The 17,700-nt window shown below is 56.9% G+C and overlaps 1 protein-coding gene across 1 annotated transcript in view; it reads right to left on the bottom strand.

The window, feature by feature from the left end:
• Window positions 1-15,839, bottom strand: part of PIEZO1 (piezo type mechanosensitive ion channel component 1 (Er blood group)) — a 73,084-nt gene extending 57,245 nt beyond the window's left edge. Inside the window, exon 1 of the mRNA XM_065416604.1 lies at window positions 15,650-15,839. Coding sequence (XP_065272676.1) covers window positions 15,650-15,839 — 190 coding nt within the window. The remainder of the gene's footprint in view (window positions 1-15,649) is intronic.
• Window positions 15,840-17,700: the final 1,861 nt, after the last annotated feature.

Raw genomic sequence — 17,700 nt, 5'->3', positions numbered from 1 at the left:
CCTGGGGGACCCTCCCCGGCCCCCCACAGCATCAAGGCACCGACAAGCTGCCAGCCACCACCACCCCCGCCCAGGAAGAGGGGGCCCACAGGCAGACAGGCTCTGACCTCAACCCCCTCCGGCTGCTCGCCCACTCCATACAAGAGTACCAGCACTGCCCCCAAAATGGGGAATTCACCGCCAAACGCTCCCTGGAAAGCAGGGGCATTCCTGACACCCACCAGCATGAGGTTTCATGGCATGGGATTTGCTAAACTTCGGGTCTGCAGATTCATAATATGGGAAGTTTTTGAAGTAGACTAGAAGCAGCCTGTCAAAAAACCATCCAGCAAGGACCTGGGTAGGGAATGTGCGCCACTGCCCTCTACTGGACAGATTCAGAACTGTTCAGCTGTGTGTCATACCCCCTGTACTGGTTACAGAACTTCTCCCCTTAGCTGCAGCACTAAGGCCGGTGTGTCTGGAGCTGCAGAGGCAGAGTTCCAGCAGCACCATCACCCTCCTGTGCAGCATGGGGGGGACTGACGCTCCCAGGCAGCCACAGGGCTAATATGATAGTCAGCAGTTACACGGCGTTTTACACATTTTAACGAAGGCCAAGTCTCCCCAAGAGGAAGAGCAGCGTCAGGGCTGGGAGTAGACCCCAGGAGCTCCTGGGTCCCAGCTCAGTGGTCTGGCCACTAGACCATGCCCAACCCCCAGCGCACCTGACACTGCATTTCAAGGTGCGGGGGAAGAGGGAAGCAGCAGGGGCCTCACACAGCCACCCCTTCGGAGAGCTCCAGCACCGCCCCAGTCAGTGACACCCCTTCCAGCGCGGGGGCTGAGGGTGGCTTTGCCCTTCTAAGTCCCTGCCCCCCCTGGGTTTCCAAGTCTAGACACCATTTAGTTTGCTCCACAACGCGGAATCTCTACGGCAACCCACCTCACACACACACACCCTATTCCCAGCCTTGCCATGATTTCCGTGCTCCCTGCTCATCCCCCGGGGGGACCTAGCCTCCAATCGGAGCTGGCACGCTGGGAAACCCTCCTGTTCGCTCATGTGTCAAAAAGGGACACTCTGAAGCTGGATCATCATCAGCGGGGAGGGGGACGCGGCTTCCCGTGTAGGGCAAAACCCCTGGGTGGGAGAGTCCTGCAGGAGGGAGTTGGGATCACACCCCTCGGGGGTGATGGAAGTTACCCTGACAGCCTCACCCTCCGGCCGATCACTGGAGAAGGTTTGAGCCGTCCCGTCCCGCGCTCGAGTTGGGGGAGAACCTTGTAGTGGATGCTACGGCCCTGGGCCAGACAGCCTGGAGCAGAGCTCGTGTTTTCTGTAGGATTCACCCACCTCTGCACCTCAATTCCAATGCCAGTTAATGCTGCCCGCAGACCTGCCTTTCTAGGCATAGCCAAGCCCAGCTGACAGGCCCATTCCCGGCCCTGGCTGAGTGTCACATCGGACGGTGCTGGCTCTAGAGGGTTTGGACGGAGCAGCGGCCGAGCCGCACTCTGCAAGCAAAGGGGCCCACTCTCATTCCCCAGCTGGACACATCTGCTCAGACACTGGGCCCCAGACCACCGCGCCAATTCCAACCTCGCCCCCTGGGGCTGAGGATTGTGGGATACGGCTGAGGCAAAGCCCACGTGCGGGCTCACAGCAGGGAAGAGGCCCAGAACCCCCCGCCGCCGCCTAGGTGTCCCCAGGGTCATGAGCCACTCGCTACCGCCTGAGCGTGAGGGAGCCAGGGCTCAGCTCCCTGACCTGCCCAGCCACGGGCAGCACAAGCTCTCGCCTCTCAGCCCCCGCTGTCCCTCATCCAGGCTAGCGATAGACACCCGCCGACTCAGAGCATCCCCCTGCGGTGTCCAGCCCCGATCCGCTGCACGCTCCCAGAATCGCCAGGCCTGCCAGTCCCAAAGCCTGCTAGCTCACCTTAGCACACAGCTCCGCTTAGCATGCGGCACTGAGGTCTGTTTCTAGAGACAGCCGGGACAAACGCCCTCGAGCAGAGAGTCATATGGGAACAAGCAGAACTGCTGAGCACAAAGCGTTACAGACCCAAGACAATCGCACCACACCTACTAGCGCCTAGACCCAGCTACGCACGCGCCCTCTTGTCCACTAAGGTTCTGCTCACCCCAAAGCCCTTCTCACAGTGCTTTCCCACCAGCGTGGCAGAGACCTGTCTTCCATGGCAATCGTGCCCCCCTTGACGAAGGATCATTGGGGACTCATCTGCACCCCAGACAGAGTGCCGAAAGTTCACAGCCCTGCCTCCTACGCAAGATCAGCCCTGCCAGGTTTGGGTTTTCGTGCAGTCCCCGCAATCATAAGAACATAAGAAAGGCCGTACTGGGTCAGACCAAAGGTCCATCCAGCCCAGTATCCTATCTACTGACAGTGGCCAATGCCAGGTGCCCCAGAGAGAGTGAACCTAACAGGTAATCATCAAGTGATCTCTCTCCTGCCGTCCATCACCACCCTCTGACAGAGGCTAGGGACACCATGCCTTACCCATCCTGACCAATAGTCATTAATGGATTTAACCACCATGAATTTATCCAGTTCTCTTTTAAACCCTGTTATAGTCCTAGCCTTCACAACCTCCTCAGGTAAGGAGTTCCACAAGTTGACTGTGCGCTGCGTGAAGAACTTCCTTGTATTTGTTTTAAACCTGCTGCCTATTAATTTCATTTGGTGACCCCTAGTTCTTGTATTATGGGAATAAGTAAATAACTTTTCCTTATCCACTTTCTCCACATCACTCATGATTTTATATACCTCTATCATATCCCCCCTTAGTTTCCTCTTTTCCAAGCTGAAAAGTCCTAACCTCTTTAATCTCTCCTCATATGGGACCCTCTCCAAACCCCTAATCATTTTAGTTGCCCTTCTCTGAACCTTTTCTAGTGCCAGTGTATCTTTTTTGAGATGAGGAGACCAGATCTGTACGCAGTATTCAAGATGTGGGCGTACCATCGATTTATATAAGGGCAAATATATTCTCCGTCTTATTCTCTATCCCCTTTTTAATGATTCCTAACATCCTGTTTGCTTTTTTGACCGCCTCTGCACACTGCGTGGACATCTTCAGAGAACTATCCACGATGACTCCAAGATCTTTTTCCTGATTTGTTGTAGCTAAATTAGCCCCCATCATATTGTATGTATGGTTGGGGTTATTTTTTCCAATGTGCATTACTTTACATTTATCCACATTAAATTTCATTTGCCATTTTGTTGCCCAATCACTTAGTTTTGTGAGATCTTTTTGAAGTTCTTCACAGTCTGCTTTGGTCTTAACTATCTTGAGCAGTTTAGTATCATCTGCAAACTTTGCCACCTCACTGTTTACCCCTTTCTCCAGATCATTTATGAATAAGTTGAATAGAACTGGTCCTAGGACTGACCCTTGGGGAACACCACTAGTTACTCCTCTCCATTCTGAAAATTTACCATTGATTAGCATGTTACTCAGCCTGTGAATGGGCGTCCATTTGCACATGAGCAGCCAGAGAGAGAGAGAGAAGTGTCTGGTCCGGTCTCCCTGCCTGCCAGGAGGATGCGGATCACCTGGTGACCTGCCTTCGCTCACAGACCTATTTGGAATATCTACATAACTCCTCGCAGCTTATCCCTAACGTACACCTCGCAGGGATTACGGGGACCAGCGTGACGCTGGCTCTCATTAGAGACCTTACACGACATTCTTTGGTGAGCTACCATGTGGATCCCAGACCCAGGGGACCCCCCATGACTGCCGTGCTGGGCCTCCCCACACGCTCTGTGCAATGCCAGGACAGGTCATGGCGGAGGGATTCTCAGGTGGCCAATAGGGTCCAGGCTGCACAAGGGGCAGGGACAATGCTCTGATGAGGAGCATCCAATTTGGCCACTAGATCAGCCGGACCTTCCCTATTGGCTCCACCCCACCGGGCGACCCCAGTGTGGAATCAGTCAGTATGTTCTGGGAGGAGGCGCGCACCATACAGGGGCAGGATAACTCTCCACTCACTCATCCCACCCAGCACCCTCTCCCCATGGCTGGCAGCCACTGCCCTCTGGAAAGGGCTGCGACTTTCCTTCCAGAGACGCAGCCACTTCAAATACATATTTTTAAAAAAAAATCTCTCAAGAAAGCGAGAGCACAAGCGTGCGAGCCAGAGCTCCGTACTGGGGAGATTGTCCCCTGAGAAATGGTTCCAGGCCAGACTCCCTTCCCCCACGCCAGGCTCAGGCTGCCAGGATTTCCCCTTTTTACCAGAAAATGGGCAGTCTGGTAATAGCTGTATGTGTCCATCCAAAAAAATAAAATAAAAAAATCAATCTTGTCCAATGCTGGAGAGGAAGGGGGGAGGATGGGTGTATTTTGGTGCCAACCAAGACCTTTTTATGTGACTGTTTATTTGAAAACCTCCCCCTCCTATTTCCACAATGCATCTCACACACAAACCCACACACACACACTCCTTCAGATCAGGGCAGCGTTCGCTACAGAAACGCCACAAGAAGCCCGCTGTGTCGCTAAGGGTCCCATCATCTCCCCTCTCCAAGGAGCTCGCACTGCAGCCCGCCCTGGGAATGCGCCAGAACCAGCCTTCCCTGCAAAGCTGGACCTGACAGGCACGCTTCACCCGGGAGCCAGGAACACGCCTTCCCTTCTGCTTTGACACCCAAACAAGCCCAGGCCAACCGGGGGATCTGCCCCACCCTACACCGTCTCTGCAAGACTCCCCCCAGGGCCGGGGCACTGAGCGCATCCTGTGCCCAGGGTTGAATTACGTCAACTATAAGCACTCCAGAGCAGGGACAGTCTTTCTGTGCTGTTTATACAGCACCGAGCGCGGTGCTGCCCTGGCCTACGGCTGGGTGTGCTTCCACATTAGAGAATCATAGAAACATAGGGCTGGAAGAGGTCACCCGGCCCAACTCCCCCGTGCTGGGCGACATGTGAACCCCCTGTTTGGGGAGCCTCGCCTGGGCCTGGCCCCGGGGCCATTGCGGGGAGCATTAGCCGAGGTTTGGCCTAGACCATCCCCGACTAGGGTTGCCAACCCTCCAGGAATTAAAGATTAATCTTTAATTAAAGATTATGTCATGGGATGAATCCTCCAGGAATACGTCCAACCAAAATTGGCAACCCTAGGCCAGACAGGTGTTTGTCCCACCTGTTGGGGATTCCACAACTTCCCCGGGAAGCCTATTCCAGTATGCCACTACCCTCACGGTTCAAACGTTTTTCCTAATATCTAACCTAAATCCCCCTCGCTGCAGCTTACGCCCATCGCTTCTTGTCCTACCTGCTGTGGATGCGGAGAACAGTTGATCCCTGTCCTATTTAGAACAGCCCTTAATATAGCTGAAGGCTTCTCAGATCCCCTCTCAGCCTCTTTTTCTCTAGACTAAACATGCCGAATTCTTCCAGCCTGTGCTCATAGGCCAGTTTTCCGATGGCTTTTCTTGCTCTCCTTTGGACTCTCTCCAGTTCATTCCAGTCTTTCCCACAGCTGAACGTGGCGAGGGCTCCCCAGTGCTGAGTACAACAGAGCCATCACCTCCCGTGTCTCACGCGTCCGCTGCACCCGCTCACAGGGGTGGAGGGCGTAGACCAGTGCTGAGCACTGTATAAGCACCTTGATGGACCACCCCAAAGGCAAGACACTGGGAGACATGCCATTGTGCGTGGACCCTCTGGGCTCCACTGCGGGGGAACACCCAAAGGAACCGGCCATTTGCCATCAGGCCTTCACTCTTTGTCCCAGACATTGGCACGGAGCTGGCACAGCTTGCAGAGTGGCTGCAGCGTCCATGCCCAGGGAGCAGGATAGGTGTCTGGGTGAGGGCCCTTGTATATCCCGATGATCAGTGTTTGTTTGGGCACATTCAGAGCACAAGCAGTTTAAAGAATGGCTTCCCTCTGAGCTCCCCAGAGTGCGGGACGCTTTTCGGCAGTGGTTTCTCAAACTATTGTACTGGTGACCCCTTTCACACAGCAAGCCTCTGAGTGCGACCCCCCTGATAAATTAAAAACACTTTTTATATATTTAACACCATTATCAATGCTGGAGGCAAGAGGGGTTTGGGGTGGAGGCTGACAGCTCGCGACCCCCCATGGCATAACCTTGCGACCCCCTGAGAGGTCCCGACCCCCAGTTTGAGAACCCCTGCTTTACAGCCTCTCAACCCGCTCTGAGAACAGCTGTGAGGCGCGCAGGGATGCAGGAGGTGGGACACCTTTGGGGCCACAGTGACACCAATCTGCTTTCAGTGGCGTGCTCCAGGGAAGCGGATCATAAGTCCCATCCCCACCCCTCTATACCCGAAGCCGTGGTACCTGGAGGTTTATCAGAGCTCATGCAGAGATTCGTTCACACCAGAACATGGTCTCCAAGCCCACCGAACTAGGGGAACATTCAGATCTGGGTCCCCGCTGGGTAACTCTAGCCTTGACCTGCTCTTCCCCCTTCCATCAGGACATCCCAAACATTCACCCTCGCCATGCACGGGTAGGAGGCTCAGGCCCATCCTCCCGCCTGTGCACGAGGGCACAGAGAGGCTAAGCCACTTGCCCAAAGCCACATGCAAGTCAGCAGCAGCGTCCGGGCTAGGAGACAGATCGCCTGACTCCCCATCCTGTGCTTTAATCACAAGATCAGCTTTCCTCTTTGCTGGAGTTTATTTTTAGGCAAATTACAGCTTGTTTTAAGGAGTGAAACCATCTGACCGGTCTGGAGCTTGGAGGGATTTAGAAGAAACGACAGGCGCTGTGCTTCCAGCCAGCCTAGAGCTGGAAACCCCACGTCTCCAATAGCAAAAGCGCTGGAGATGTGGCAATCCATACCGTGGGTTACAAAACCAGCAGCTCATGGGGATACACAGAGGAAGTCGGTCTACTTCAGGTGTAACTCACCAGGCTAGATGCTATCTGATCAGAAACCGGGTTGCTGGGCAACACCAGACAAGCCACAATCAAATGCAGACACCCACATGAGCAAGAGGCCGTAGGGAGCCACTTGCCTGCACAGAATGAGACTAGCCGCAAAGCCGTAGGCGCCCTGGTTAGCGCAGCTGCTGTCAGCATTCATTGGTGCCCCAGGTTTCTAGCCCTCTTCCCCATCTTCCCACTGGACTAGCAGGCCGGGCTGGGGTGGGTCGCCCACAATGTGCAGCAGGCTTGGCCCCTTCCCCCCCAACAATAAAAGTAAAGGATTATTTACAGACCCGATAAGATCGGGAGCTGATGATATGTTGTTTTTCTTAAAGCCCCAGTACCTGAGTCATGTGATTACAGGAGAATCTCCGCTTTTTTTTTTCCTTTTCTTTTTTTTTTTAATTCACTTTCTAGTCTACATGGCTGCGGGGAAGAACTGGCCATGAGGCCCCTAGAGGCCAGAAGGCAAATATAAAGGTCCAAACATTGATTTTGGTTTAAAATCTCATGATCTTCAAGCCGATCCCCTGATTTTCAGGGGCCTGATGCGATTTTTGACACTTGGCACTGGCAATCTGGGGCGGGCGGGGAGGGCGAGGTTCATGTACCGAGGCCTCATGGGAAAGAGGGTGTCCGAGGAGCGAAGCGGCAGGGGGTGGCACTGGGAAAATAACCACTGGGAGGCCCATCCCCTAGGAGGCAGCTAAAGCAGCAATTGGGAAGGTTTAGCAAAGGGCCAGGTGCAGAGATGGGGTGGATAGGGGAGGGGGCCTATAACTGGCTGATGCTCCCCCCCCCCACTGACATGCACCCCTCAGTGTCTGATTGTTGAGCACTCACCCTGAGCCATCACATCCTCCCTTCCCCTCCCCAGCTCACTCCAGCCAGAAGCAGAGCTGAGGACTCCCGGGTCCCAGCTTCCCCAGGCCTTTATCGGAGCTAATGAAACCCGGGGGGGCCAATAAGCAAGGTGTGTCCTGCTTACACAGAGCGCCAGGGCCTCTTTTCTCCAGGGGAGGGACGGAGAAGGCCCCAGCTGTCAACGGCAATTCGGAAACAAGAGGAACAGGCCCCAAATAGGGCAGCCCATCCCCAGCTGGGAAGCAGCGCAGCGTAAATATGCTCCATATGACGGTGCTGGCTGGTGCCGGGCGGTGTGCGCGGCGCACTCCGGCTCTGACAGGAAGGGGGCACAGCCCTTCCTGTGTTTACCAGCAGGTTTCCGTGGGATCTCGCTCCCTGGGGATAGGAAGCCGCACAGGCGCAGAAAGGCTGTGTAGCCGGACACTGCGGGAAGAAGCGTGACCCCAGCCACTGCCCAGTCACGCTCCCACCAGGAGCTCAAATGCACCAGGCAGAAAGCCCAGGACTGGGATGCCAAGGATATAAAATTACTGCATCGACAGAGGGCCTCTCCGTGCTGCCCGACACACACGCCCTGGAGTTAACACACAGTCCAGAGCCCGTGGGGCTGCTGGGAACAGGCTGGGCTGGAGCCTGTCATCCCTGCAAATCAATCTCCCTCGAGCTCCACCAATTGGCAGGTTGGGGCTGCACCCAGCGTGCTTGGTGTGGGGCACAAGGTGGGGGTGCGCCCACTGCCGCAGAGAATCCGAATGCAGAGAGCTGGGGTGGCCCACTGGCTGCTCCCTATTTCGGGAGCAAGGAGGTACTGCCAGTCCCTGGTCCTGCTAAATGCATCTGACCGAGGTGCTGATGGAGGGGGACACATGGCCAAAGGCGAAAGCCCTGCGGAGCGTTTCAGAGATCAAAGCCAGCTCAGCCGCTTTCTCAGGGAGCTTAATGGCGGCAAGAGGGCAGCAATATTAGCTTGGCACTGGCACAGTCTGGGGAGCAAGAGAACAAGTGCCCCCACATCCTGCAACACAAAACAGTGGGGGGACGGGGACAACCACCACCTCTTGCCCCTAGGCTCCATGGCCCACTCAGCCCTCCATTGCTGCTGAGGAGCCTGCCCCACCAGACCCCCGTCAGCAACCCCTATTGGCAGGAGATGAGGGCAGCCCGGGGGACCGGAGCCCAGTTTGAGATAGAGCATGTGGGAAGGCAAAACAGCCCACGCTCTCCAGGGAAAGGAAAGCACCAGCAGGAGCCATTATCCACCTGGGGGACAGGTAAAGCCCAGCAGCTTCTCCTGTGCAAAGGACCAGGGAGCTGTACCATGCAGGCAAGGATCACGCCCCCTTCCCTCTCGCCTCCTCCTCCCCAGTGGCTCCATGCACAGCATTCGGGGCAACTCCCACACCCAGAGATGTCACAGCTTACCAAAAAGGAGCAGCCTGCAGCAACCCTAAGATGCCAGTCATTGAGGACGGGGCGCAGAGGCGGTTGCTGGAAGTTCTGCCCTCTCCTCCCCTACCACTTATTTTAGCATAGCAGAGGGGGGGAGGAGGAGGGTGTCTGCTGGATTCTGGTTCTCTCTCTCACACACACTTACTTTGAGGGGATCACATTCCAAGAGGCCCAGGAGAAAACAGAGGTCCAACAGAACGCTTAGGGTCATTGCAGCGTCATTGCAGGGCATTAGGCCCTGCCTCCAAATGCACGACGCAACGGTACCTTCCAGACAGCGACTGCTTAAGGCAGCCAGGAAACCCCAGGTCTCCCAATACATGCCCCCACCCAGAAAGGCAGATCCTGCACTGCACCAGGGAGACACTGGCCTTGTCCAAGTTCCCGCAAGGGAACCCCACCCATGCCAGCTGGGGTGAACCCGGCCCGTTCCGGTAAGGGTCAGACTAAGCCCAGGGGAGAGACGAGTTGGGGCACACGGGGCTCAGGAGTGAGACGCCCCCTCAGCATGCCTCCCTCTTCCCAGCCTCCCTTCTTAGCACGCCTTAGGGTGCGGCCCCAAGGAGCGGGGACCTGCCCTTTAGCAATGGTGCTGCTCTCTCTCTCCGCGCAGCCACCGCCCCCGAGTTTCGCTTCCCCGCTGCCCGCTCAAGAAACCAGCGCTAGAGAGGGTTCGAGGGAGAGTGTCCCAGGGCAGCCGAGGCTGGAAAGCTGGAGCCAAAAGCTTGCAAGTCATGTGGCCCCAAAAGGGGTCTGGCTCCCAGAGCAGTGCCCACTAGCCACAGGGCCCACCCTAGAGCGCAGGTCTGGCCTCCTCTGCGCGCACCCTGGCTGCTTCCCAGCTCGGCCAGCACTGGCCAGGGCTGCCCGCTGCAGCCTGGAGGCGACAGATGGGGGTGACGGGGCAAGCGCCAATTAGCAGCATCCCCAACACTGGCTGCGGCACATCCCTCGGTGCCGCCCTGGGAGGGGAGCAGGCCAGCCAGTGACCTCTGCCTGCAGTGACTTGCGCTCCCCGGCTTCACAAGTGCCAATGGTTGCTAACTACAAAATTTACAAACTGCATGATCTCATGGAGCAAATATGCCTCTTCCGGTGCCAGCAACAATGAGGCAGAGAGAGCCCTTTCCTGAGAGCGAGAGACCCCGCTGGAGCTGCTGCAGCTGACGCAGGAGGGCAGCCCTGTTTTCACCCTCTCTTCCCCAGGAGGCTCAGGACTGCTCCCAGCTTCCTTGTCAGGAACCTCGGACCCTTGAGCCCAGGGGCATTAGAGCCTCTAAGTTAAATCACCAGGGCCAGGCAGTTAACCCCTTCAGCACCAAGATCTACCACACCCCAGATCCAGCTGTGACTACTCCTGAGGAAATTCGGTGCCAAAACATTAACAATTCTGTGCACATTTTAAAATTCTGCAAATTTTATTTGTCAAATAAATGTGGAGGCTCCAGCATGGCAGTGGGGAGCACAGGCCCCTGGCTGCACACAGGTGGGAGATCACTGTGCAGCTCCCCCTCGGGACACGGACTCAGCGGTGAGGCTGCACCCAACCCTGCCACAGCGCAAGGACCGGGCCTGCCCCAGAAACACCCCAGGGTGCTGCCCCTCCGTGCCAGGTGCACCAGATGTGGGAAGGCAGGCTCAGCAATGCAGGAGGGGCTCTGTGTGGGACAATCTGGGTGCGGGTGGCTCAGTGGTGGATCTGGGTGTGGGGGGGGATCTGGATGCACAGGGGCTTGTTGGGGGTTCTGGGTGCAACGGTAATGGGACTCATTTTTCTGCAGGGAAGCAAAGAAATATGTGGGGGACATACATTCTGTGCATACGCAGAGGTGCAGAATTCCCCCAGGGGTACGTGAGGAAGCAAGCAGCGGGAGTCCTCTCTTCTCCCCATCAGAGCAGTCTCCACGGCTGCTGGGCTCTAGCTGCTCAGAATGGCTGATCCAGGGAGGAGTCGGCGCAGACCCAGCCACCAGACCTGACTAGCAGCTAAATGCAGCTCAGCCCAGGGTGAGGGACTGGAAGCAGCTCCATATGTGGGACGGGATCCCAGCTCCTCAAGGCAACAGGGCCTGGGAGCAGAGTCACACACTTCCTATCCTGCCTCTGGCCACGACTCAGTGCAATGGTTGGTGGGCTGTAGCAACCTACCTGCCTGGTGCAGGAGCACCTGGATGGCCCTGCCCTTGTGCTAGGCACTGTGCATGCACACACACACACACACACGCACGACAGCCCCGCGTTCATCTCCTCCCCCTCCTCAACCACTATTCTGCAGCAATGCTGAGCTGGAGCATACGCCACGTCCCACCCCAGAGGCAGCTGCATTTCAGGGACGAGGGAGAGAGCCGTACACATGCTCTGGAACACGCTGAGCATTCCCTGTGCAGCAACTGGTTTGCAGGACTGCTCTTCGCTGCGGAGATAGGCTAGTGTCTGGGTGGCACTGGGCGGAGTGGGGAATTCTGTACGGAAAACTCAGTGAGCAAGGGGAACAGGGTGGGTGAGAGGAGCGGTCTTGAGGGCCTTGGGGACAAAACCGTCTAGCCCCAGAGCAAGCGGACTGAGCAGGGGGCGCGCTCACACCCTGCGCTGCCTCCCAGGGCCTCAGACCTGAGCCGCCGGGGCCTGAGCGCTGGAGGCACTAGAGAGGACCTGGCCCTGCTGTGCTACTGCCCGGAGCCAGAGGCTGGTTCTGGCCCCAAGGAGGCGCTCGCGTGCTCCCGCTGCAGCAGGGAAGGCAGGAGCCTACGACAGAGCTTGAGAACTATTGACCTGAGCCGGCAACCCACTGCACAGGGTGGGGGCGGGGTGCTGCCGCCTCGCTTTGCATTTACACCAGTGACCTAGGCTTGGCGACCCCTCCCCAGCCTCTCCCTCCTCCTCTGCAGCCGCAGCAGCTCCTCCAGGCCCGGTGAGGAGGTTTGGTAAATCCATCCCAGCGAGCAGAGACCGCCAGGGTCACACCATCTGACCCCACCGCCGCAAAGGCTGATAGACGGCCTGGCCGCGCACGGCCCCAGCAGTGCTCAGATGCGGAGGCCCGGGAGCGCCCTGCAGGCCCCACAGGGATCCAGCCGAGAGAGAACAGGAGCTGCGGAGCAGCAGGACTGGGCGTTTGATCCCGGGGTTTGCTGTGTCCTCACTTGGCTAGGAATGCTGCTCAAGCGGCAGTGGAGAAGATACCCGCCAAGGGCTCTCTCCTGCTCTCTGCCAGTCAGCCGCAAAGTGCCACGAACTCTCCGCTAGCAAGCGGCACATTCCAGGGCACCGGATCGCTCCCGGGCTATTTACCCCCATTCCACAGCAGACACAGCCCTTCACGCTAACGCCATCGACTGCACCTTGCCTCTTCTGCCAGGCACGTTCCCTCATGTCCCCCATCCCCAGAGCACACAACGGGGGCAAACTGTCTCCACTGGGACAGCCATGCCACCACCAAGCCAGTTGGCTGCAGCGTGAGCAGAGCCATTGCAATTCCCGCGCCACGCCATCCCACCGCAGCAAGGTTAAACCCACGTCACTGAGCGTTAGCGGGAAAACACACACCCTGCCCAAAGGCACTGGCGCCCTAGGAGCTCTCTGGCCACACGGGGGCTTTCAGCAAGATAACCGCTCCGGAGTAGCTACTTCAGTAGTGTCCAAGTGTAGACAAGTCCTAAGGGCCACACTGTAGCTCGCCTCCTGCAGGCGCCCCAGGGGAGTGCAAGAGGCAAGAGCCTCCCCAGCTCCCCTTATGTCCCTACACATGGGCCAGCCCTGGTTCTGCCCAAGCACATGGCACCGGAGAGTCGAGAGGGGCCATGGCCTCACCCAGAGCTGGGCTGGCACAGTGAGGAGCGCACACTGCACCCATTCCAGTGGGTGGCAGTGACCCCTGCTGGGGATGTGCCGGGCACACCTTCAGAAGCTGCTGCCAGCGCGCTGGGCTGTCCCAGCCATGCAGCACAGCCCTGGCCGGTGCCCGGCTTCTCCCAACTAAGGGCAAGTCGCCCATGCAGGCAGCCTCTGTCCACGTTTAACATGAGGCATGCAGCACACCAGTCCTTGGGCACAAGGGAGGAAGGGGCTGGGAGCCAGGACACCTGGGTTCTATTCCCAGCCCTCCCACCGATGAGTGAGGGGAACCCAATCCTGCTCTAGCTCCTGAGCAGAGGGGGACGAGCAAAGCGTCTTTGGCCTGCACGGGCAGCGTGCACCGGACAGGAAAGGCCCTGCCCTTTAGGGCTAAGCTATATCTGCGCACCCGAGAGCAAGGGCACTTTACGGGGGTGGCATTCAGAGGAGTCGGGGTTATTCGGATGCATTCGAAAGCGATTTCAAACCCAACCGCAGATGCTCTGCGCAGGCCAGAGGTACGAGACCTCGGTGGGGCAGAAGCCCAGGCCTGTCGCACAGCGTTCCCTGGAGCGGCGCAGTGCTCAGACCGCCAGGAATGGGGAGAGCCCTGCCCCTGCCCACGAGGCCAGGCCGAGAGGAAGGAGCAGCTGGAGCAGAGCCCGCTGGCACGGATTGCACCGGTGACATCCCCCAGGCCTCATGCGGCCAGTGTTTTGGGGCTAATGGCTTATCTCAGTCTCAGCTCCCCCATCACGTGCTCGCGCCAGGAAGAGGAAAGCTTTGGTGCAGAGCACAGAGGCATTCAGGAAATCTGCTCAACCTCCCCACCCCACCTCCAGTAAACCGGAGAGGATCAGAAAACCTACTGGGGGAGCAGGAGAGAGAAATCCACATTCAGCTTCTACCTCCCAGACTGTGCCTTGCCACTCAGCACAGATACAGGGGTGCTGCCCCAGACTGAGCATTAAAAGCAGCAGCACAGGGATTTGGACCCAGAGTTTTCACACGCCTGCAATTTAACACCATCATGTGCAATCACAGGGGCTGGGCGGGGACAGCAGGAGTCTGCAGATATTGTCAAAAACGTATTTGAGAACCGGCTGAGCAAGTTATGGAGCCTGAAAGCCTCCTGTTCCTCAGGAAAGGCACTAAAGAAAAATAAGGCATCGCAGGATTTCCTGTTTGCTGTCTCTCGCTGGCTCCAGATCCAGCCTGCTCCAGTTTACAAGGAGGAGGATAAGAGGTTTGCTCGATAAGTGCTGGGATCTGAGAGTCAAGCTCGGCTCTTTCTGCTCCTCTCCACAGCAGTGATACAGAGTGACGCCCGGGCAGCTGCAGGCTCTGAATTCCCCGTGGTCTCCAGCAGGGCTGCGCAGGAGTCCCCGGAAGCAGGGTCTGGCCTGGCTCTCAGAGCCTCACTCACCGTCTGACTCTCGCATTCTCAAGAGGTCAGAACTCAGCTCTCCCAGCCCCCAGCAGAGCCGTCTCTCCAGGGCCAACAGGAGTGAAACCTGCCTGTCTCAGCCGAGCTGCGAGCGCACACACAGCAGCGAGAAGGGGCTATTTTTACATACTAACTTTGACCACGGCTGCAGTTTAAGATGGACAGTGGCCAACACAAAACATACGGAGCAGCGGTTGGAGGAGAGCAGTGCCAGCGAGCTGGAGAAGGACACAACCTGGGTTCTGCAGGCGCTGGCAGCTTCGGGGAAGAAGGAGCTGCTTGCCCCCTGAGATGCCCCATTGCAGCTGGTTTGGTGAAGGGCAGAGACGCTGCGCCGTGCATTGCTGTTAGCACAGGTGTCCGCGGAGTCTCAGGCCAATGGAGTGCACAGATCTGGATTGCTGCTCGCAAGGGAGAGGCACCATTACCCAACCACTCCCCGGCCAGCTGTTCCAGCCCTTTGATTTATGCCCTTTCCTCACTTAGCAGCCGCCCTCCCACCATTCACAAGCCAGCTGTGTGGATGAAGAGGAAACCGCTGAGCTGGTTAGACTGGTAACATCCACTTTAACCCACTGGAGTTTAGAGTCCTAGGTGATTAAGGGAGTGTTGGAAAAATGAGAACAGGCTTTAAGCAAGAGCCAGAAGAATCACAGAACCCGCTGCCTGCCCCCTGCCTCCCTGCCTCTCCTAGCCCCCTGGCCTACAAGCGGGTCTGAAGCAAGGCAAACCTGCCATTTGCGAGTACTTAGGCTGGGCCGGCCCAGCCCAAGAGACGTTGGATTGGCCAAGCTGGGGAGATCCTGACCAGAATGAGGAAGATCCCAGCCTCACTCCAACTAAAGCCTCCAGAATGGGCTGGTTACTAATCACACGAAGGCCCATCCCCACAACAGAGGTTTTTAAGGTCAGGCTTGACAAAGCCCTGGCTGGGATGATTTAGTTGGGGATTGGTCCTGCTTTGAGCAGGGGGTTAGACTAGATATCTCCTGAGGTCCCTTCCAACCCTGATATTCTACGATTCTATGAACACTGCCCCTGCCCTGCTTACAGCACCTGAAGCCATTGCAGTGACTATGTGGGGTCACTTTCCGCTCCGTCTCCATCCTGGCCCCTGACAGGCTCCCCTGCTGACCTGCGGATGGCGAGTCTGGACTCGTGAGCCCCGGCAGAGTCCATCCCACCACACGCCTCCTCAGCAAAACCATCCCCACCGCAATATGTAACACGGATGCTGCAGGAGGCAGGAAAAGCCCAGTGTTGCGGTCAGATCTCTGGCCCCTTGCAAGGCAGGTGGCGAGCAGTGTGCGGGAGGGGGCGGGCATCACTCTGAACTTGTAAACGGAGCAAATGGGCGCTGGAGTCAGAGACGGGGAAGATGGGGTGTTACTCTATGGCCATGTCCCCAGCACGGTGGATTATTAGGTAAATGGGGAATGTTCTCATCGAGCTGATTCTAAGTTACCCCAGCAGGGCAGCGTTGGAAACTCCCTCTGGTACGGAGCCAGTTTAGCCAGATCTACAGAGGTACTTTACTTAGGCTCCTAATTTCCATTGATTTCACCCTTTTCGTTAGGCTCGCAAATACCCTTCAGCCTTGCTGGCTCCTGGCATGGCTACAAAGGGCAGGGCCTGACTTTTTCCAGTTCACTCTGCTCAGCAAGCTCGGAGGTGCCACTGGTCATTAGTTATTTTCCCTCTTGGTATTTCTGACTCATTCACTTGAGCCAATCCAGCCAGAAGGTGCAAATGCACAGCAAGTTTCTGCTACAGAGCATGAGGGGTTGCCAGCCTTCAAGATTTTGTACGTATAAAGGAAAGCTGAAAAGCTTTTCCCCGGCTCGGGTATAGCCCGTGTATTTTTAAAGCTACAAATCTCAGGCCTTGTCTTCAAAGAGCCCTCGAGCAGATGTGTGGGTGGGCAGTGGGATCGGACGTCACAACAGACTTAGATCTGACATGTGTGATCTTAAAACTGTGATTGTTTAGAACATCTGTGAAACACTTGGGAGAAAATCTCTCTTGGCCCAGCCCTTCTAGTTACCGTCTCTGGAAAAGCAGACACCTAGTTCTCTAGTCCTCCAGAACGAACAGGGAAGAGGCAAGACGGAATGCAGTATGGCTACACTTCTAAAGGTTACAAAACCATCACCACCAAACAGAGTTTTCCACGTATATATAATCACATATAAGAGAGATGGATACTAATTTCCCCCTATGCAGCTCCTCCTTCAATCCTGCATCTTAACACAAACCGAGCCCTCGATAAATAAGTACATTGTCCAGGTGACAATTCAAAGCAATCACTCCACATTCCAGCCCTGCCCCTTCTAGCTCCACAGTGGCCAAGGAATCCCTGTGCCAAGCTCACGGCACAGCCCAATGTGAGTGGTGCTCCATGGGAAGGTGCCTTTGTAGAAGGGGTGGTTCTCTGTTCCTCCACATCCGGCTGCTACTGCCGTGTGCTCTGGCCCTGCCGAGTCAGACCAACAGGCCAGAGGAATTGAGCACAAAGGTCCTTTCATGTGCAAACGTGCTGCTGTGCTAACTGGTACCAAAGGACACTGTCCAGGACTCCTGGACCCTCCCCTCTCGCAGCTCACTCTTGGAGCCATTCCAGGTACCAGAAAGATTACAATTGCCACAGCATTGCTTTAGGACTCGGAGTTCGCTCCAAGATGGGGCAATAGCCAAGAGGACAGTGAGAACACTCTCCATTAGGGACACAGGGCTTGCCAGACTGGATCAGACCAGAGGTCCATCTAGTCCCACACCCAGGGCCGGCTCTGGCTTTTTGGCCACCCCAAGCAAAAAAAAAAAAAAAACGGGGCAGCCAGAACGGCAAAGCAAAAAAAAACCCCAAAAACCTGCGGCGCGGCCGGAGCGCGGGTGCAGGGGGACCGGCTGGGGGGAGGGAGCGGGCGGGAGAGAGAGAGAAGGGGGCGGCCAGGGCTACAGCAGGGGCGCTGCCACGCGGCCCCTCCCGCTGCGCCGCCTCCTGCGAAGGCTCCACTCCGGTCCGCGGGGAGGGAAGGAAGAGGACTGCCCTGCAGGGCGCTCTGGTTCTCCGTGCCGCCGCCCCCTACAGGGCGGCCGGAGCGGAACAAGAACAAAACAAAAAAAAAAAAAGAAAGCGGCCGTGCCGCCCTAGGATTGGGCGGAACGCCGCCTCGAACAGTCTGCCGC

This window comes from Emys orbicularis, chromosome 14, assembly GCF_028017835.1.
Source record: "Emys orbicularis isolate rEmyOrb1 chromosome 14, rEmyOrb1.hap1, whole genome shotgun sequence".
In the NCBI taxonomy this organism is placed as follows: domain Eukaryota; kingdom Metazoa; phylum Chordata; order Testudines; family Emydidae; genus Emys; species Emys orbicularis.
The sequence above is the reverse complement of the archived record's forward strand: the minus strand, read 5'-3'. Positions and strand labels throughout refer to the sequence as shown.